The 22,397-nt window shown below is 38.8% G+C and overlaps 1 protein-coding gene across 2 annotated transcripts in view; it reads left to right on the top strand.

Moving 5' to 3' along the window:
* The window catches only part of kiaa1549la (KIAA1549-like a), an 84,476-nt gene that overhangs the window by 26,238 nt on the left and 35,841 nt on the right, over positions 1–22,397 (top strand). For both annotated transcript variants that reach the window (XM_007558586.2, XM_007558585.2), the window contains exons 2-8: positions 1,966–2,625; positions 4,613–5,452; positions 5,986–6,101; positions 11,732–11,954; positions 14,189–14,322; positions 15,151–15,319; positions 22,178–22,237. In XM_007558586.2, the coding sequence (XP_007558648.1) occupies positions 1,966–2,625; positions 4,613–5,452; positions 5,986–6,101; positions 11,732–11,954; positions 14,189–14,322; positions 15,151–15,319; positions 22,178–22,237 (2,202 nt within the window). The remainder of the gene's footprint in view (positions 1–1,965; positions 2,626–4,612; positions 5,453–5,985; positions 6,102–11,731; positions 11,955–14,188; positions 14,323–15,150; positions 15,320–22,177; positions 22,238–22,397) is intronic.

The following is a 22,397-nucleotide window of genomic DNA, read 5'->3' as shown; positions in this document are numbered from 1 at the left end:
CTGCTCTGAGCCCAAAGAAGCCCGACCGCAAACAGTCGGTGGATTAGTCTCCTCTTCTAATAGCATTTATAATATGACATGGTGTAGCGAGGGACATATTGCTCAGTGATGATAATTAATGCCGTGATGTTTAAAATGTTTTTATAGCAAGTTTCCAGAGGATGTGCAGCAGCAAGGCACAAAGCTCGTTCTGCAAAGTCTCTCAAGCTCAGATTCACTTCCTTTTAATTAACCGATCCTCTGCAGAGACTCGGGGAGTGTGGGAAATGTGTGCGACACACTGGCGCGCATTGACACATTTACAAAAGGAAATGAGGTGTTGAAATTTTAAATACAGATTCTATGGTGCCTTGCAAAAGTTTCCATACTCCCTGGACTTTTTCCACATTGAGTCACATTGCAACAAACTTTAAAAGGTTTTATAGGGATTTTGGCATGTAGTTTGTTTTGCTCTTTTCACATCTACCGTCTTTGGACATCAAGCTTGGTCTCATGTGGGCAGAGTACCTCCTTTCACAGGTTTGCCATGCCCTCCACATGGCTTGTGGCAAACTGCAAATAGGATTTTTTTATGGATTTCGTTTTGCCAATCTTACGGAAAGGTCAGCTGTGTGATATGCATACCTAATAGTTAGTCATATTCTCCCACTAGGCTACTTCTCTGATTAATGTTCTGCTGGCCCAACCCGTCTGTGTACTGGTCTTGGTGTCGGAGAGATAATTGATTGCACTGTTCTCTCTAGGATGTCCAAAGCTTGAAATACTGTTTTATACCTAGCCCGGTTTTAAACTTGTTACTGCTTTTTATCTGACTTGTCTGCTGTGTTTCTTGGTCTTCATGTTGCTCTTTGTTCACTATTGTTCCCAAACAATCCTGTAATACCTTCACAGAAAAGATGGATTATACGTTTTTTTGTTTTTTTTTTATACAATGTTTTGAAAATCATGTATCAATCTTGATATTTGGAGCGGTGAATTTCTACCGATGGCAGTAAAACCACAGGAAGAAAGCAGAGAAGCTTGAATTTTTTCCCAGATTATCTGCCTCCTATTGTCAAGCCACAGTGGACAGTTTTAACAAATATGTAAAAAAAAAACTGTATTATTTGTATTGGAATTTCCTGTTGAAGCTTTAAGAAGATTTTCAGTCCAAATGAGACAATTAATAAACTTTGAGTAAGGTCAGCTTTGCATTCTGTCATGTTTCAGTCCCACCAACTCAGGGTACGATTGAGACTGAATGCGTTAGATGGGTTTTATTGTCTCATTCAGTCAAGTCACATTTTCAAAATTCATCATGTGTACGTTGTTAAATTCATTGACAGGATGAATTCTCTTTCCTGCTCCACTTTCATGTGTCTTTCAGTATTTACAAAATGAAAAATGACGTCTGTGGCCCACAAATAGCCAAAACCTCCATTTTGCTTCAAGAACAAGTTCCGTCCTCATTTGTTGTCGATCCGAGCCGAGGGCCGTGCTTTTTGTGTTTGCTCTGGAAACAATAAACTCACAAGCCTGTGTGGCTAACCTAAGGGATATGATTAGTATCTCTGTGAAATCACGGCTGATTAGGGTGCATTTGTGTCCTAATTTATGGATCCTGGAACATGAAAATTAATTCCTCATGCTTTATCCTCTAAAACATAAGTGACCTATTTTTTGACAGTATTACTATTTTTCCAGCAGTCACAGTTTTAATCCTTTTGGATCTGCATGTCTGAGGCAGGGGTATGTGTGTATGTATTTTCCTCAAGAGTCCGTGTGCAAGCAGAGCAAGTTTAAATCCACTGACAGTTGGACAGTAGGAATGACCTTATGAGGAGTAATGATTCAAGGTTTCCAGATGTGTGTGCTGAAGTGAGTCACTTTGTCTCCTTTCTGACAGATGACTCAAACTGCCACAATTTAACATGAATTTCCTTCCTTCTCTCTCTTTCTCTCTCTCTCTCTCTCTCTCTCTCGCAGCTGAGGAAGGCCATTATGTGTCGATGAAGAACAGTGACATACCTCTGGACCCCACAGTGCCCCCGATCCTGACTCCTGGATTTAGAAACAGGGATGGGGTTAAAGATGTTGCTCCTGGAGCAGGTCCTGATGCTGAACTCAGACGTTGGCCTGAGGGAAAAGTGTTTGCCGAGGCCAAAACCGCAATTTGGACAGAAACGCAGGAAGGAGTGCGCGCGGGAGCACATGGAAAAGTCTTCGCCGAGGCCGGGATTATGACGGAAACTCGAGCGTGGGCTGAAGCGGGATGGAGGCCGGTTGACGACGCAGAGGAGGAAGCGCTGCCAAGCGTGCCCGAAGATCCGGCTCCCATGCTTGTGCAGGAGAAGCTGAGGACAAGCGGAGAGGTCCAAAGGGAGCAGGCGGCCCTTTCATCGGTTCTCAGCATGCTGACTGAGACGACAGAGCTGCAGACTCCAGCAGTCAGAAAACCTTTAGGGCTGCTGTCTAAAGCGGCTTGGTCTAAAAGCTCTTCTTCATCCAAGGCCTTATCTTCCTCCACAACAAAAGCATCCTCTCCTCCCTCCTCTCCATCCAGTAAAAAACCGAGTCAGACTCCACCATCGACCAATTTGTCTGTGGTTACTGGAAACAACAACTCTTCAACCAACTATAGTTTGGGTGGGTAATATTTTTTCAGTTATCTGGAAAAAGTTTTAAGTTGAATTTTCACAATTTAGCAAAGCAGAGGCACAATCCTTTATTGGGATTTTATGACCAACCAACTGAAAGTAGGGTATACAGTAATTGTGAAGTGGAAAAGGATAAATGGTTTAAAGTATTTTTTTAACAACTAAGTCTTAAAAAAATTATTAGTATTCAGCCTCTTTAATCTGAAGCCCTTAATTAGCATTTATTACAGACATTTAATTTAAAATGGCTGCGTTCCTTGTATGCAAACTGAATTTGAATTTAGCTCGTCAGTGAAAGCCTCACAGCTTTATTGGAGAACATTAGTGACAGAGCACAGCAGGGATAAACAATATCATAAGCTGTAGAAAATTCACGTAACACCGCTTAATCCATCATCTAATAATGTGATAAAATTTACAGATTTAGATATTTATCGGAAAACATGTCAGTGTTGGTTTGTCAAATAAAACCCCAATGACACGCTGCTGTTTTTTTTAGTGTTTTGTAACAGAATGAATCATTAACCAAGCCTTTTTCTATAGTAATTATCAGGATTTAGCAAACTGAAGAAGACGTGTCTGAGAATAATTGCAGTTCAGTTGACATGATTCAGTTTATGCTTCAGTCGCCTCAGCAGCTTCTCTGGGAAGCACATGGAGGTCACGCTGCTGAATGCTTCAGCAACGAGTCCCGCAGACATCCATCATTTCTGCATGACCAATTGTAATTTTTAACAGTGATTTAATCTCAATAGATTAATATTAACAATTAATTTTAATTGAATTAACTGACCTGAATTTAACTCAGTGTTTTTTTCAGCTTTATTGTCAGTAAATCGTCACCTCTAACATTTCATCAGTGTCACCATCATGTATATCATTTTATCATCTTAGACTTATCGCCACCACCATCATCATCATCATCATCATCATCATCATCATCATCATCTGTCCCATTTTGTAGTCTCCATCCCTCTCTGTTTCCTGTGTCTGTTTTCGCCTCAATAATAAGGTAATTATTACACAAATATTTAGCTTTCTGAAGAATGTGCAGGAGAAAAGTAGTGTGTCTCCAAGCATTTCAAATGATTTCACAAACCAGATTGCTTGGGCCCCCTGCTGGGACGACATTGTGGGGGGGATACGATTGAATCTGGAGGTGTTTTTGAAAATGAAAGGTAGCCTGCCTCGTGCATTTGCAGTCACAATCCAAGTGTAAAAGTGTCTTTCAGGTTGACATGTTAATATTCAATATTCTGTAGGGAATTAAAAACTACCAACTTTAAAAAAATATATTTTACGTTACTTAAATCAAATACAAGTGACAACTGAGGTTTGATAGGTTTGTGTCACTGCATAGTTGTTCAGCAATGAGGAAATACAAGAAATAAGTACAGACTTGGAAATTGTTAGATAGGTACACATTTAAAGGGAAAGTACGTAAGCTGGAAAGTAGAGACAGAGGCCCGTGAAATTAAAAGTAACCTGTTTTTCTCCTTTTCCTCAAAGGTTCAGGTCCTATTGAGGGAAAGACAAAAAAAAAAGGCATTTTTCAGGAATGTCTAAAAAAGAAGAAGGAAAATCTTGATTAGGATTCTTTGTCCATGATAAAGATAATTTAAGGTCACGTATTGGTGACAACCTTTTCACAGGTGTCTTTGTTCTAGCTTTTCTGCTTTTCTTCAGCAAACTCTACAGGTGAATCAGGAATGAAACAATGGATGAATAAGTGGTCACCTGGTGACCACTTCAGAGTATGGTGGAACATCTGTGCATCTGTAATGCTATGGACTTACTTCTCTTCTCTCCTTGGAAGCTTTGTTAGAGTCCATGAAGTATGTAAAATACCAGGACATTTTAAATCAATAAGCCTTTCGTACTCAGCAGGGTTTTCTGAACATATCTGAAGCAAAACACTGTATTTAGAAATGCTTTAATATTTTTTTTTGACTTATCCATGTTCTTTTTCCCTTCAGATGAATTAGTGAGCGGCCTACCAGCGTGGGATCTTCCCACTGTACCTGAATCTCTGCTGTCCACAGTGGGTGACCATGATATCACACTTCCTCCCAATGTAACGAGCCCTTTCTCCACCCACCAGTGGAATACCACCATGCCTGTGCGTCCCAGGATCCCCATACAAAACACAACCACAGCAGCCACGACCATAAAGACAACCCTGTCGACAACCACCACTTCAACTGTGTCGTTTTCTACCACGAAGAGAACAGAAACACCACCAGAATCCACCACGGCCCAAAATAACACCAGCCAGGACACTGTGACCGACGGCAGCCTTCAGCTGACAACAGTAACCACAACAACACCCTCAACGACCAGCATTACTGTTAATAGCACAGAGATGGCAACACAGGAGGCAGCGACTCCTGGGAGCACAGATGCTTCTCTATCGAACGTCACAGCTGCTGCACCCACAGAGGAAACGAGGCTCTTTGTCGCAACAACCGCGACACCTCCAACAACGACCTCTACGACCGTGCCAGCCCCCACCGCCACCACCACAGTCACGGTTCCCCCAACTACTACAACCACCACCTCAACCACCACCACCACTCCAGCTCCCACTACAACCACCACTGCCTCAACTACTACTGCTGCTCCCACTACCACCACCACCACCACCACTTCAACAACTACTACTACCACCACCACAACAGAAGCACCCACCACCACTAAGCTCATCCCAGTTCAAACTACACCACTTCTGACAACAACCACACAAAGTCCCTCCACCACCAGCGCTGAGGAAATGCCAATGCCATGCAATGTGACGGAGAAGTTCTGGGTCAAAACGGGTAGGAGACTTTGAATCTACAATGAATATTATCTCGTTTTTGAAATAGTTTACATGTTCTTAAATTACACTGCAGTGCAATCTTGAATTATCAGTGATTTTCTTCACATTTTGAATACAAGCAAAATGTCTAAAAGTGATTCTGGTGAAAAGCTGTTAAAGCTTTCTGAAGATGTTTCAAAGCTTATTTTTGGGCTTTAGCTGCTTTTTCACCCATTTTCTTTTCAGTACCTAACAATTGGCAGAGGAACATATTTGTATACATGTTTGTTATGTCATTCAGACGCAAGAATACTGTAGTCTGAAGTCATGAACTAAGCCCCTTGAGGTCCATTGTGAAGTATTTCTGGTTAGGGATGATTTGGAGAGCCATTACTCGGCTGGACTGTGTGTAGAAAATCGGCTTGTTGAAAAACAGTTGTGGTCATAATCCAGTTGGTGATATGCTCTTGCTAAAAAACAAGGCAAATCCAAACCAGCTTTATTATGTACTGAGCTTCTTTACTTTATCCTTTTTTCTTTAAATCTTTACAGTGTTGTCTATGGAGCTGCGTAGGAATCGCCTGGACCTGATCCTAAAGCAGAACCTTTCTAAAGGACTGAGCCATGCTCTGCAGAGAGCCCTGAACGACTCCAAAGCCTCTGCGCAGGTCAGTGTTTCCAGCGGCTTCGTGTACGCCGAGCGGCTTTTCACTGATAATCAAAAGGTCATGATCCTGTGACAAACCCACATGATCAATGGGTTTAAGAACAAACCCACTGATTGATTGAGACTTTGCAGTATCAATCAAAAGTGCTGTTAAGTGTACAATAAAAACTGCAAAATACTCACTTATTTTCTCTTTTGTAAAATTGCAAACCAAAATTTGCACAGCATATTGTGCAGAAAACACAATCTGCAGTTTTTTTTTCTGCTAAACAAAACACTAAAAAGAGAATATTTCATGAGGACGGAAATATCTCTGTGTTATGAAGCTTAGGGTGACTCAGCGAAATGTCAAATAAAAGCATAGCAGAAGCTAGCAAACTTTGCAAATGGCTTTGAAATACAGGTTGTTAACTAGCGAGCACATGCAGTGTTGCGGAAACATTATTATCTAAATAACAGGTATCACTGGAGGGAACAGGAAAATAACTTTTCAGTAATATCTATTTCAGATAAATAGCACAGGAAAGCCAAAGTGTAAAACAGTTTTTAATGTGATCAGTTTGAGATTGTTTTATATTTCATTGTTTCCTTTACTGGTCAAAAATAGTTATTTTTCAATAAGGTAGGTTATACCTCCATCATCAAACTGTACAAAAAAAAAACAAAAAACATACATACGTAACCAAATCCATACATGTATCAATATGAAGCTTTCGCAAGTGACATCCCCTACGATAATTGTTACCATAAAAGACCAGCCACTGACCACAAATCAGAATATGATTGGCTAGTCAAAATGCCTGCCCACAAACTGCAGATGTAAATCTCTCACCAGCTAATTATTCTTCTAAGAATAAATGACTGGAAGGCATAAAACTTGATGAGAAATAACATCTGTGTTGATCTTACCTCAGCCATAAGCCTTCTCTAGAGCCCTCATTGACTGGAGAACGAACTAGTTATGTCATAAAAGAAATATTTTTTTCATCTTTTTATACATTTTTCAGCTCTCCGCTATCAGCTTGGGAAGCTCTGAGTGCAATGCGTAGTCCAAGTGCCCCAGTGAAATGGCCACTACAGCATTTTACTAGGATCCAGAACTCCTGTAAAAGCTTTTTATTTTTACATAAACTGAAGATCCAAAGAGGAACAGCTGCTGGGATTGGACAGCATTTGATGACTCAAGGAGCGTAAAGATGGGCTTATTTTTGCCTTTTATGCATAACTTCAAATTTTACGTTTATGAGGTTTTTTTTTCTTTATTGTCTCCTGTGACATTTCTCTGCTGCTGTGCTTGGTCAAATAGCTTCCATTTAATTCTACTGAGATAACCCCCCCGCCCCCAAAAAAAAAAAATCTCTGTTTTATTTTAAGCCATTTCGCTGGTGTGTCTGTCCTGAGTACTGGTGTCTTCTATATTTAAGTTGTAGGTGTTGATTTTCTTTTTTTTTTTTACCTGAGAAAGACTCATGAATGGTGCAGGAGATAAATATAGGGAGAGGTGACAAATGGATATGATTTATTAGGCGATATCGAGTTCATTTAGGGAGACTATTCCCACATCCCACTGCCACTCTTACATAATGCTTGTTTTCATCCTGTGTCAACCACATGGCTCCATCTCCATCTTCTCTTCCCTCCCTCTCAAACCATCACTATCAGCTTTTTCCTTTCATGTATATTTCAATATTTACATCTCTCGTATTGCTCTCCCCCTTCATCTTCCTGATGAGATTACACCCTCGGTCCAAGTAGATCGATTTTCTGCCAACATGTCCGTCTTGCCTGTTGTACTAGTCGGCTCGTTGCGTCTGTCCGCCTCTGTCTGTCCACCTGCCTCTCTTCATCTCACTTTCTGTCCGTCTTCCGTCTTCATCCGCCTGCTTTTGCTATTTTTATCCAGTTGTTTGTGAGCCTTCGCGGGGAGTGACTCAGTATCTCTAAGCTCCACGGCACTTTCATCTACCCCCTGCTACACACAGACACATTCCTCAGCTCTCATCTTCTCCATCTGAAAACCTAGACTGCGGTTTGATAGTCAAAATTAATCTGTCGAGGGCGAAAAACACCGAACAGGAAATAGAAACAGTTCAGATCTTAAAGCGCCTGGATGCTGTAGCAATGTTGATGAGCAAAATCTGCCCCCTACGTGATTCGGGTTTGTTAAACAGCATGAAATTAGCATGCAGCGATGCTTAATGTGTTGCATCATTGAACAATGTTGTTAGCCATAATTACTTACCAAACTGGGCAGTTTTACAGCTGTCAGCTGTTGGCAGGGACCAAAGGAGGTCAGTTCTGGCTCCCTTTGTTAAATTCAGCAGTCCTCTTCAGAAATGCAAAACAAAGGTTAAGCAATCAGCTTTAACGTGGAGTTTAGAAATTCAAAATGTATTAACATTTTAGTGTTGCCGTCTAGTATTTGTAGTTTTCGCACTGGCGGTTTCTATTTAATTAGCAAGTGGTTTATTACGTAACATAGAATGGATATAAAGAAGGGAAACATGAAGTCATTTTTACTGATCTTTTAAATATTTCTCTCCTATTTCATGCTATTAAAGCATGCAAAGCCGATTTTAATGTCAATCATGTCATTAATTTAAAGTATCATTGACACCATGGGCAATGCATACACAATGCGTATGCATTGCCTTTACTGAAACCAAGTATAAGTTTGAGAATATCATTTCGCATGAAAGGCACACATTATTTAGCTCCCTGAGTTTTGTGGTTGATAGACATGGACAGCTTGACAAATGCTAAAGTGTAAACAAGATTAAAAAAAGGGATGAAATGGACAAATAAGAAAAAAATATTGTGGAGAGTAAATAGTAGTATGTAGTATTTATAAACTACATAAGGACTCATGTAGTTTATAAATAAGCATAGTAACATTAAAAGAACTGAAATTTTTTTTTTTTCAAAAATTCAAAAAACATAAACGGTAGAAATAGAAATAAAAAAATCAACACATTTTTGATCAAATCTAAAAAGGTCGAAAGCCTCAAGAGCTCAGCAGCATTAGACACAATAAAAAAATGTTAAATAGGATCATATGTCAGGGTTGACTGATTCAGTTTTTTGGTGAATCAGAACACAGTTTTTTCTTCACTGTGTTCCCTTCGAGCTGCCGGTGTAAAAAAAAAACACAAGGAGATTAACACAAACACCCCCCCTACAGACAAAAATAAAACATCTGAAAGAAACAGTCAATATTTAATTTTATGCTCATTACATTTTAGTTTAGACTTCAAATGCAAGATCCAACTGCACTTTTTTGTGTTTTCTGATTAAATGCAAAACCCAAAGGTGGCTTTATGGATATGTAACTGAGCATAATTGAAAAAATATTTAAAGAGTTGCTTGGAAAAAAAAAACTGAGGCTGAAGCTTTTACTTGGACTCTGCATAAGGAGAGGTGCTGGGATACAGTTTCATTCAGAGAGGATGTCTGTTTTAGATAAAAAGATCAGCCAGGAGAAGCCAGCTTACGCTCAGGGAGAGAAAGAGGAGAGGAAAAGATGGTTGTATAGAGAGAGCGAGAGCAAGAGAGAGAGAGAAGAGAGAGAGAGAGCAAGAGAGAGAGAGAGAGAGCAAGAGAGAGAGAGAGAAGAGAGAGAGAGCAAGAGAGAGAGAGAGGAAAAAATCCATAACAACAACAACCTCAGCTACTCAGTGTGGTTGAAGGTTGAGGGTACATGAAGGTGGGTGGTGTTAAGTTCCAGAAATACAGCCTTTGACTCACCACAGTTGTTGTCTGTGTGTGTGTGTTTCTTTTTTATTTTTTTCAGGATATGGCCAAAAGTCTAACTGTTGAAGAATCCAGCTGAAATATGTTCTTAATGCAGAGCTAAACTGAACCAAGAATTATAAATATTCATACACTGACGCTTGTGCCTTCAAATCTAAAGCTGTCCTTGTTTGACAGGACAGCTCTGTGAGCCTATTTCTGTCATAAGGTGTGAGGTGTTGGTGGTGAGGAGAGACGCTGAGACCCAGGTTATGGTGATGATGATGGTTTAATGAAGAGATAAGCTCAAAAACAGTCCAAGACAGGCAGCACGGCGAGAGGCAAGCACACAGCTAAATACCGGTAGCAACTGTCAAACGGACTAGACGGAGCAAACACAAACCACAATACATACGACGAGGATCCGACACAGACAAAGACAACAGGTGGGGTTAAATACACAGGGAAGGTAATCAGGGAACTGGATACAGCTGGGAGCAATCAACAGGGAAGACACAGAGAGACTCACAGGACTACACAGAAACTCAAAAATAAACACACAGAAACACGGAACATGACAATTTCAGATGTTAGCACTAAAGTTGTCTTTTTTTTTTTGTTTTACTGCTCATATTCCTTGGATAAAATAGCAGTACAATATCTCCAAGACAAAACAAGCATGTTTTTCTCTAACCCACATTTATGTAAACTTCTGGTAAAGATGTGCAAACAGCCTTAAAATAAAATTACATTTTAAAAGCAGTTTGATAATCTCACTGTTTTCTCTTCAGCTTGGCTCACTTGTCGAGTGGGAATATTCTGCTTTTCCATTTATTCATCATCTATTTAACGCAGGATCCGCTTAAAGTGCCCATTACTTAAAAAGCAGTCTTAATTCCCTCTGATTAAAGGAGAAGTAATACAGTAATAAGCAGTTATATAATTATTTAAATAATTATTCACTGAATTAAAGACAAGATGCATTTATAACACTTAGTTGCTTCAAAAACATTTTTTTTCAGATACATTCTTCATGAATCTTTCCTTGTAATAATTTACAGAGTGTTTATTGCATGTAGAACATGTGAGAAATAAACACCAGTTTAATAAAATGACTCTGTGTTTAATGTAGATGGTTGCATAGATGTATTGTCGATTTGTGCTAAATTAGTCGGTTTTGCTATCATGTGTATTCTCGCAAATAAAAAATGTGCCAAAAATAATAATACCAAAGAAAATAACTTTTTGTTTGCATTTGTGATAGTAGGAAAGAGTAGACTTCTGGTTGCTTCTTTTTTTCTTATGTGATTTGCTTCATTTATGGAAAATAACACAGCACTGCCTTCAATGAATGGCAGTCCTATTTTGAGAAGAGGTTAAGATTATGCTAGTGCTGCTCAATATATTGCAAATCCTCAGTGTAGTACCACCTGGTGCAATATTAATATTGCACCAGGCTAGGGTTGCAACATTTATTGGATGTTTTATTTCAGGTGTCAGGGGTTTGCACTTTTCAGGCCAATAACATAGCACCACAGATGAATGAAGTTTTATAATGGCAGAAGCACAAACCTGAGTTCAAAATGGACACTTCAATGACAGCTGAAACAGAGAGAAGGAAAATGCACACTTACTGCATCTAATATAATCATTGATGTGGAAATGTCACGTTGCCCAAATGTATATACCTTAGTGAAACAGTAAGCCGTTAAAAAATGCTTCAGCTCCTTTCATTTTCTAGGAATTTTTTAGCTAAAAATGTGGCACTGTTGCATTTGTAAAAGCAATAATTTGTTAGCAAGTGAGTAGGTGACATAGCGTATTAAAAGTTAGCTTTTTCTAAAACCCTCAGTGTTAGTTTATGCTGCAAAGTGTAAACCTGAAAACATGTCTCCGTCACAGGTGGAGCGAGACGACTGCAGCCCCCACAACCTGACTCTGGGTTACTACGTGACCAGCGGGAAAACCGTCTACGTTTCCTCCATGGTTGTCGAAGCTCTGAACGTTTATGGCTTTGACAAACTGCTGTCTGACATTAGGCAGCACACCCCGCTGGTCAAGGCGGTTCTGGTTCCCGTGGCGACCTGGATCAGCTCTCCCCACATTCACCTACAGCTCAAGACAGGTGAGAATAACTAAGATGAACATCAAAGTACGTGACCCTAAAATCCAGCAAAACCAGCTTCTCGTTCTGGAAACTTGATTGTAAAAAGACAAAAAGCTGCAGGAGTGGAGGATTAAATTGATTCCAGGAAGAACAGAACCGAGACAAAATTAGAAAGATTCTGATTAACTCTCCTTTACTCCTCTTTGATACCTTAAATCCCATACAGACCCCCGTGATTGCAGAACAAATTGGTCCAATCACTTAGTCAGCTCTTAAGTCTCAAAACACATTTCAGCACACACACACACACACACACACACACACACACACACACACACACACACACACACACACACACACAGTTTTGTGTGAGCAAGGTCAGACAATCAGCACAGTTAAGAGACTGTATATCAGAATATATATTTTGAGAATAGTATGGTATTTCTCAACATGAGTCCATAATTTTAAATCAATGTTGCTTCAGATTTGATCGAATTAATAAGAAAGAATAGTTTTACTTTTAATCTGAGCTAAACTTGTTGCATTTCCACTTATTTTTGTCTTTGTAGCTTGTAATCCATGGACTGTGTGTTGTGGCAATCAGCATTAATTGGTGCATATGGGTGCCTCCCTCACTGTAGAAACTGAGAAAATCTGATCACTGACATAAAGAAATTTTCCTCTGAGGTGTTCAGCTGCATTTTTACGGAGATTAAATTACACAGACGTGGACTGGTTACCTTCTGCCTCACTGTTATGAACAACTTTGTGTTGGTCTATGATATAAAATATGCCGATGTTCATGGTTGTGATCAAATGTGGACTAAAGTATGATGTCTTTTTTTAAAACTGTTTAGAGTAGAAAGTGCCAAATAGCTGTGCAGGAAAATTGATTGTGGCCTACCCAAATGCAAGCAGTGAGCTAGAGACAGTAGGATGATGTAAATAATTAAATTTGAAACAAAGCATGAATCCAAAGTTAAAATGGAGGAGAAAAAATAACATTAGACAGAAGGCATATGCATCTTCAGCAACAGAAAAAACAAAAAAACAAACACTGCCTGAGATTAGGCCTAAAAATAAAAGCACTGTGGATAAGATACCCAATCCATCATGCTGTATCTGGAATCTGTATGTTTGGCTCTGTTGTTGGTATTAATGAAAGCAGTTCTCTGGAGGGACGTCTATGCGACCGATAAACCTGAGTAGCAATGGAAACGAAGAGGATTATCGCCTCCATCTAAACCGAAACCAGAGAAAACGAGCGGCTCTCCATCAGAAGCGGGGAGGTGCAGCTCAGGGTAAACAATATTGAGTCCATCAGCAGATTATGAACGTTACCTGTTGCCCTCTATTTTCTTGCTCCATTCCATCTTTATTATCCTTTGTTTTGAGAATTAACTCGAAACAGGGCTGCGGTGCCAAGGGGGGAGCCGCGTTCTGACCTAAATTCAAACGGTGTGTTGCTGATGGGTGCAGTCTTCCTTCAAAGTCCCAACATCCTTCGCTGGTCTCGGTCTGAATCGCTCTGCAGGCACAAACCCTGCTGACCCAGTTGGTAATCTCATGCAAATTGTACTGCGGCGGGTAAATTGGCAAACGTATCTACGGTTAATGAGCTGAACAACTGAGAGATTGATTCTTGCTTGTGCTTCAATTCCCTGCTTCATATGCAGCAGCATGCTAATATGCGGTATGCATCACACTTCCTGCAATAAAATATGCCACTGGTCAGGACAAGACTTTGTCACCGCTGTTACAAATAAAGACTCAAGACTCAACTAAAGAACTACTTCACAATAATAGAAAAAGAAAGAATTGTGATGTTATTTCCTAAACAGCACTTAAATGAGAGCTTGTGAATGTAAATGTGAGCTTAAATATTTTGTCAACTTCCAAAACTGACCAACTGGACAAATCCATTATTTGCATTTAAATTGTTCATGAATATCCCTTAAAATACATAAAAAAAATAAAAAAAAAACTACCTAGTTCTTCATACAAAGGGTTCTTAGATATTCGGATTACGGCCACATTTAATGTGGTGTTGACGACTGCAAATCTGTGCAGCTCTATTTAAAAGTCAGTCACAGTCACACAGAGACGTGGCCTCAAGATTAAGACAAGCTTCCTTCATACATTCATACAACCAGAGTGAGATCTACCCCTAATCTGAAGCAGCCTGTTATTCTCTTACTACTCAGATGGTGCATAAATAATCCCTGCTTTGCTCTTCCTTGCCTGGCTCGCAGTGTTAAGATTTGTTGGACCTGCAGACAACATCTACTCGTGCAGCTTCGTCCAGATGCTGGAGCAGCGGCTTGAGAATGCCTTTGAAGAGGCTCAGGATAAAGTGTTGGAGACCTACAACAGACTCACAGTGGAGGTACGGGACGAGTGCACCGAGACTATTTATAAGGCAGACAGCCAAATGTGTCCTGTCTGCATGCAGCATGCTAATCAGACTAACATTTATAATACAGCTCCAGGTGGATTTCCAGCCAGCTCAGTCGCTCGCATACTTATTCTTGGTTTTGCTTCAACGGCTCTGGCCACAAGCTTTTTCTACTGTGGCCAGATGGCTTCTTGAAGCAAAAATTACCAAAAATAAGACAGTTATAGTAACACTCTGCACTTGACTGAAGGGGGGTTGGGTGGGGGGGTAGCTTCTGAGAAATGTTGTTTATATTTTTGGAAACTGCAAACTGTAATAAAATCTAGTTTTCATACATAAATCATACGTATTTCTCTGCCAAAGTCTTCATCTGTTTGCAGAATATACACTGCACATGCAAACACCATCAAAATCATAAAGTAGGTCTCAACAAGCAAACGGAGATATAGGCTCCATTCATTATTTATCCACTGAAATATTAACGCTCGCAGAGAAATGTGATGGGAATTCTCTGTATCTTGCATCGTCGTCCACTTCGCCGTTGTGATTCTGTTACATGAATGTCAGAGAAACCACACAGGTCTTATTATGGAGAGAATAAAACCTTGTTCATTGAAGGCCTGCTGTGCATTCTTTATGCGCGTCTTCCACATTTGGCATGATAGCTCTAGATATTTTCGTATTGAAGGTTTAAATTATAAATGTGGCCTTGTATTTTGTCTTTGATGGAAACAAAAAAAAAATCTGAAATCTTTCTGAGCGTTCTTATGTGCAGCAGAGAGCGGCATATTTAATTCAAGCCAGTGTGTTTGTCCGCAGATCCAGAGCGTGTCTCAGGAGTCTGGCTCGCCCTCGGTTACGCTGGTGTATGTGGTGAAAAACCAGGATGCATTCCTTAATGGGACAATATCCAGTGGGCTCCTCAACCAGCTGACTGCAGAGCTGGTGGGATACTTCCTGTTCTATCCTCCGCTGGTGATAGCTGAGCGTAAGTACAGCTTCATTTTTTTTCTTAATGCGGTTTTAACCCTTTCATGCATGAATTATGAGCCTTTGTGTCAGGATTTTTTTCCCCATTTTTTTTTTTTTTTGATTTTCTAAAGGCATTAAAAAAAGTTATAACAATTTTTTTTTTTCCTTCATTTTTTTAGGTGATTAATTTTAATTTTCTCCAAATATAAAGTTGTCATTTGAAAAAAATACATCAGTAGTATTGTTCTTTAGGGGTTATCTGGTGTCACAATATTTTTTTTTCCTGCAAGAGTCGTCTACAGTAGAAGGAGGGACCGGGTCGGTTGGCATGCTTTTTTGTCTGTCGGCCATATTGAATTTAACAAAACTAATTTCTTGCATTGCAGCTGATGGCAGTAGTTGATAGTGTATTTTATGATGCATTAGTGTCCACTTCAGTGGTCTCTGTGCATTTATAACATAAAAATCCACAAGAAGCACAAAAGAATGACTTTTAGGTAGCTGTCCTCTGTACTGACCACTATGCATGAAAGGGTTAATTTAGCTATATATTTGCTTCACCGCATTGATTGCGAATGAAACAACTGAAAATGAATCATTGAAAGCCAGAGAAGCGCCGGATTTTGTTGACGAATCTTGATTTTTTGTTTTTTGTGCAGCTCTGTCCTGCTGACACCTACTTTGGGTATGATTGTTTTCTGCAGTGAGCAGTCAGTAACTGTTGATGAGCAAAGGGGACTATATGGAAAAAGTATTTGCTCCAAAACAGAGTTTTATTATTTTTAAAAATAACAACAACAAAAAAACAAGTTTACATATTAAATTATATTTGACATTTTATAGCAGTAATAAACGCAAATATAGATTCTTAAACTGAGATTTACCCCAGACTACACTAATTTCTATATGCTCCCATTACAGGAAGAGATTTAAACCTCGAAAAGGGTAAAAAAGAGAGAAACTTTACTGTATTATGACATTAAAGTTTTCCCCTGTCTCACTGTTATTGAGGGTCAGTTGAGCTGAAAACAAGCCAGTTCAGGTCAATGCATTCATGTCTTGTTTAAATATCCACAGTTTCTTTGAAGAGTTTCTTAAGTCTAGACAAAAATCTCAGCGTAACAATTCTAAAGTTTTTGGACTAAATGTAATAAATTAAATTAAGGATGCATCTTTTCTCAAGGGAAATAATTGCTCCTAAATTTCTTAATCACAAACTCAAGTCAAAGTATTTTTATAACCATCAGATAATAAATCTTTGATTAAAAGAGAGTGTCCTTGTTTTTCTGTTTTTAAATTTCTCTGAACAACCACAGCATCTGCAGGTCAAGCTCACCACCAAGTTTCATTTAGAAATATTGAGTGTGCATCTGGTTGGCTGCTGAAGCCATTATTGCTTAAAATTATTTATCCAAGGATCCATCTATTGCGTCCATTCATCTATTTAATTAAAATGTTTCTGAATCAAATTGAATTTGAATTAAATCTAGTCATTCATGTCTTTTCCAGACTGAAAGAACAGACTATGTTTTTGTCAGTTCTTGAGTTTCTTTAGATCTTTAGGTCCTGCTTCCTGTTGATAGACTGGTTTTGTTTAACTGATTTCTTCAGTAACTATATTTTCATATGATCAAATTTTACTACAGTTATATCTGGATGTAAACATAGCCAATGTTGTCTAATCCACTTCATTCTTCCTGTCATCATTACAATTCTGTAATAATGTATCCTGCTAGAAAAGCAGATAGTCTCTTTGTATTAATTCACACACGTTTGTCTCTCCATGCAAAAGTTAAAAGAAATATGTACAGCTGCAAAATCATTGCAAAAACATTACAAAACATTATTTAGACTTCACATCATATTGACTTGGCATTTTTGTTATTTTAGCATATTCTGGTAAATTCATTCATTCAAGAAATAACATTCAAGGTTATTTGATTGTCATTGCATATTTGCATAATAAAAATATTAGTATGTCCTCTCTTTATATTTTTATTACTGAAAAGAGAGTAAATGCTGAAGTACTTGCCAGATTTCAGGTATTTATTTATTTTTTTACGATATGTGTTAAGGGGAAATCATAAATACGCTGAACTCAATAACCAGTACACATCTAAGAACATCTACAATGTAGCTTTCCTTGACTTGACTCAGTTGTACCCTCAGGCTGGAGAGTATGAAAAAGTTTAAACACTGAGCCTACTTTCATACTTCATGGTGTTTTTTTCCTTAATTTCATCAGCAGTAAGAATAAAGACTGCAGTGAGCGGAGCTTGGAATCTATGAAGGAGCTTTCGCCCCTGGAGTTTTATTTCAGTTTTGAAAGGCTTAGGAGGAGAACAAGGACCGCTAGGAGACCAGGACATCGTTATTGAAACAAAAAGAATGTTCAGCAGAAAGCTGAACCAATAAATCCGCTTGGTTATGGATGTTAACAATAAAAAGTAATAAATAAAAAAAATACAGTTGTTTGCTTATCTCCCAGAGAAACTAAACAAGAAAGAAATCAGTTTCCATCCTAATATATTAATAGATTATGTAACCTTTACTTTCCTTTGGTCCACTTGTACTGCTGCTGCTAGAACTTCTAGCTAAGAAAGACTTTGAAATAATATTTGTTTGGTCCCCTCATGACTACTGAGTGCTCAGGACCAAGTACTCAACTGAAAGGCAATGCAAAAATCATGAATTGTCACATGTTTAATCTGCTCCCCAAGCGCAAAGATTACTTGAAATCTAAAATGTACTCCAAGCATCTTTGTTTGTCTTAGTATAAAACAAATCTGACTGAAATGTATTAGCAGTCAGTGGCTTTAAATAAAACCTAAGCACTATCCCTTGCTAATCCATGTTTTCAGTCAGTTATGAAGGTCTTTGTGGTATTCAAGCGTAAGTTGACGAGTAGCAACTAATTTTTTCAACAGGGCCTGATCTGTTCAGCAGCATCAGGCACCACAAGCGGCCAAACACATGGGACCAAGAGAGACCGCAGCATCAAAGTTAAAACGCTGTTTGATGTGTCAAATGAGCGTGCGATCTTCAACTCATTATAGATCTACTCCACTAAGGGGCAAAGGAAAAGATTGGTGCTTCTTTGAGGTTCGGAAAGCACTGAGGGTTATGATATGCTTATTATCAGGACAAGATCATAATTTTAGTTATCAAAGAACGAATGGAGGATGAGAGGAGTGATGGAAATGTAGTAATTTAGTCATTTTGTAATTTTTTTTTTTTGCAATATCGATGAGTGCTTCTTTTGTTTTTAATGCAAAAATTGAATAACTTAGTCCTGCCCTTTTCATAAATGTTGCGTGTGTTTTATTTGAGTCCAGCTACCCAAAGTGAATGGCCCCCACACTCCAGAGTTGGTTCAAATGATCTTTGTTTATATTCCATCGCTCCCTCTGATGCCATCTGTGAGATTTTTTTTTTTAAAAGGGCAAACAGCTGCAGAGCTCCTATCATCCCAAGCCTGCCTTGGGCTATCTGTTGCCCGTGTTCCCCAGATGAGCTAATTTTAGCAGAGTGAGATTAGATTAGTATCTGTTGGTGTGTGCTCTCAACACCCAAAGGGCTCAAACATCACACTTTGCTTGGTCACATCCAAATCCACTTAGCATCACCACAGAAAGCCTTCCTGCTCTCCTAAAAATCACTGAATGTTTCGAGGGGTGAAACAAAAAAACAAGCAATGCATGGTAGCCTATTGGATGACTGACTAAAAAAATGGCAGTGAATGATCACAGCAGTGATAGCAGCTAATATCCCAGGTGTGTTTTGGATGGTAGTTACCTTTAGAGCATAAATAGGTAATCATTTATGTGAAGGATGAGTCTGTTTGCAGGCTGAGAGTATTTCTTCACACCACAAAGCTACTTCCTTCATTCTGTACCGGGTTCGTTGTCCCAGATTGAACTCTGGAAGTCATTCAAGTGCACTTTCTCATTTGCCTGTACATTTTAATAAAATTTTAACTTTTGCACTGCATAATGAAGAAGACAAAACACTGCAGTTTGTTTTCCCTGTTCTGTCCTGTCCTGTCAGGCATGCGTCATTGGTTAATTTTCCAAGGGGAGCTGCATTGCATAGAGTTAATTAGCTTTCAGATGGACTGGCATGTCCGCTTGTAGGAAGGCTACATCTGTGTTTCTCTCTCTTTCATAAGAGTGCTTTCCTAAACAAGACAGGTTGATAGAAAGACAAATTACATTATAATGTTTTGTTTCTTCTGGTGTTCCAGTCCAGAATATATTTATATAAGGTTGGATTTTTTTTTCCTCTACTATTTTGGGAGCATCCAAAGCTTTTGACATTGTTTAAAGCTTAAAGTTATTCCAGCATTCTCCTGTTGCTGTTCTCCGTGGTCTTTATGAAGCTCTTTGTTCCCTAATTTACGTCAACAAAACACTGAGGTCTTCACAGAACCGCTGTAGTCATACTGAGATCATGCGTCACACAGATAAACAGCGGCAGCTAATTTGCTAAATTCTGATTGGTTTTTCTGGAGTTCATTTAAGAGAATCAAATCAAATGTGACTGAGTGCATTTGCACACCACGCTATTGAGATACTTATTTGTGAAAAAATTTAACCCACCTCCCGTTCCTCCACACGTCTTTGTGTGGGTCGGTGTGTTGGCCTCGCTAAGTCTGATTGTTCCATGTTTTTAAGATTAAATTCAGACCAAACACGTTGCCTAACAGAGCCCAGTTTTAAACAGACGTTCAGTGTTTGAAGGGAAGTAACTGGAAGCTGTGATTTTCTCATCTTTATCTAAAGTCTTCATTTAAAAAGAAATCTGATGCTGTTCATGCCTTATCTTCCGTGTGTGTGTGTGTGTGTGTGTGTGTGTGTGTGTGTTTTGTATTAAACCTGAGCAGAACATTTTCTATTACTCTACATTTTCCATCCTCTTTTTTTTTTTTTGCATATTGCAATTAAATTTCCAACAACCACGCTGATAAAATTTAAATGGCGGATTCATCTGGGCATTTTCACAGATTCTGCGAAGAACTCAGATGGAGAGCCCTGAACCTTCACACTCCAATGCTGTTGGAGCATGAAGTGTTTTTATGAGCTCATTTAAGTTAAGAGGAGAGAGCGGCGAATGTAAATGTGTTCTCATTTTTCTTGTCTCTGGACGATAGTTTAGAGCAGAAACAAATGCTGGTTAAAGATACAGTTTGCTCGCTGTAGTCCTGACTTGGTCTTATGGTAAGCTGGCGACAGATTGGGTGAGGTGGAAATAGGACGAGAGACGTTGCCAGATGAGATTGAAACTGAGGGTGTTATGGTTTTTGTGTGTGTGTGTATAGAGACATACGGAGACAGCTGACTGGGAATGGAGGAGCAGGTATTTCTTAAAACAGGCTGGCAGAATAAAATGTGGAGCGTGTCGGTGTTCATTACAGTGCTGCTTCACACAAATTTACCAATGTTGCATTTTCTTTCCGTGACTTCAAAGGCCTTTTGCCCGTACGCTAATTATAGCATATTTTTATTGCAGCTTTTAAAATCCAATTTGCATGGGAAATAGTGAGAAATAATGTATTCTGCAGGAGTTGATTGCTTTTTTTTTTTTTGTATAGTTGCTTTTCTTGTATTGAGCTGTAAATGATACCATCACTGGAAAACAAACAGTGTATAAAAGTGTTTATGTTTTCAATTGACTGTCTCAGGTTGTAATATCTTGAGACAAATAATCTTGTGCTGGACTCCAAATAAGACAGGGGGTCTGTATTGTGAATACTCTTCACGATACAGCGACCAAATTCCTTTTCTTAATCCTGAGATGTTTTATTGAACATAATGAATGCTCTCACAGTCAGACATTTCTCCCTTTTTTCATTTGAGAATGAAGGATGCTCCCCCAGTGTCTGAGTAGTTGTACGTTGGTTATCTGCACCGTTATTTGGTGGCAATAAAGCGAGATAAATTGCACCGGCTCTTGTCTGAGCTGGCCATTTATTTTAGTGACAGCTTTGGATATTGAAGAACTGCAAGTGTTCATACATGCCAGTTCTTCTATTTACTGTTTTGATAGGGCAGATGGACTGACTGACTGACTGACTGACTGACTGACTGACTGACTGACTGCTTTGCCAGTATTGTCCACATTTTCACAAATAACTTCAATGATGCCCTATTCTTTGTCCAGTGATATGTGTTCACTTGTTGGAGTTTTTATTGTGGTCTTATGAAAACATAAGTATTTTGGGACAAAAGATAAAGAGAATTGTCTGAAAAATAATTTATATATATAAAATGTCTTGATATGATAGGAATCCTTTCTAAACGCTGACAGATTTCAGATAGTTTTTGACTTTCTAAGTCTTTTTGCATACAATTTTTGATGTATTAACGATTAATTCCCTTTAATATTTCACCTTCTAGCATCTGTACTATGTAGTAATTAGTTTTGATGGGGTTTTTTTTATGTCTGTGTTACTTTGGTTATTACCAACTTCTGGTGTAAATTTAATGTCAGTTCAAGAAGCCCCAATGTTATTTAGAAAACATACAATGTCTATGAAGGCAAAGGCTGTTGTCGTTTGAACAGAGGCATTCATATAAATTCAGTGTGCATATTTTATTGTGCTAAATAAAAAATGCCCATCGATACTTTAGGTTTTTTAATAAATGATGTACCTACGTATGTTAAATTTATTTCAAATTTGTGAAACTCTGTAAAAAATATATACTACTAAATTTAAACAGTGTCCATTACCAATAAATTATATGAAACTTGTAAATTGTGAACTTTTTCCAGAACCTTAAAAACAAAATGTAAAAACTACTGATTGAAGTAAAGTTAGTTTCCTGGGTGTTCAAATGTAAATGTGACGTCTCTGTCTCTTTGTCTGTCTCTCCAGCTCTTGAGTACCACAATCTCAACACATCCACCGCAACCAGGAGCTACTGGGTGATCACAGGTAATTTGCTCCTGGACAGATTCTGCAAAACCAATTGTTGCACTGATTAGATAACACCAAAATGCCTTTTTCGTACTGCTCTGTGTGTTTCTTTGCATGTTTAGCAATCCACCTCCATCCATCCATTCTTCTTCTTCTTCTTCTTACTCTCTCAGTTCTG

This window comes from Poecilia formosa, unplaced genomic scaffold, assembly GCF_000485575.1.
Source record: "Poecilia formosa unplaced genomic scaffold, Poecilia_formosa-5.1.2 Scaffold97, whole genome shotgun sequence".
NCBI classification, from domain to species: Eukaryota; Metazoa; Chordata; class Actinopteri; order Cyprinodontiformes; family Poeciliidae; genus Poecilia; species Poecilia formosa.
The sequence above is the reverse complement of the archived record's forward strand: the minus strand, read 5'-3'. Positions and strand labels throughout refer to the sequence as shown.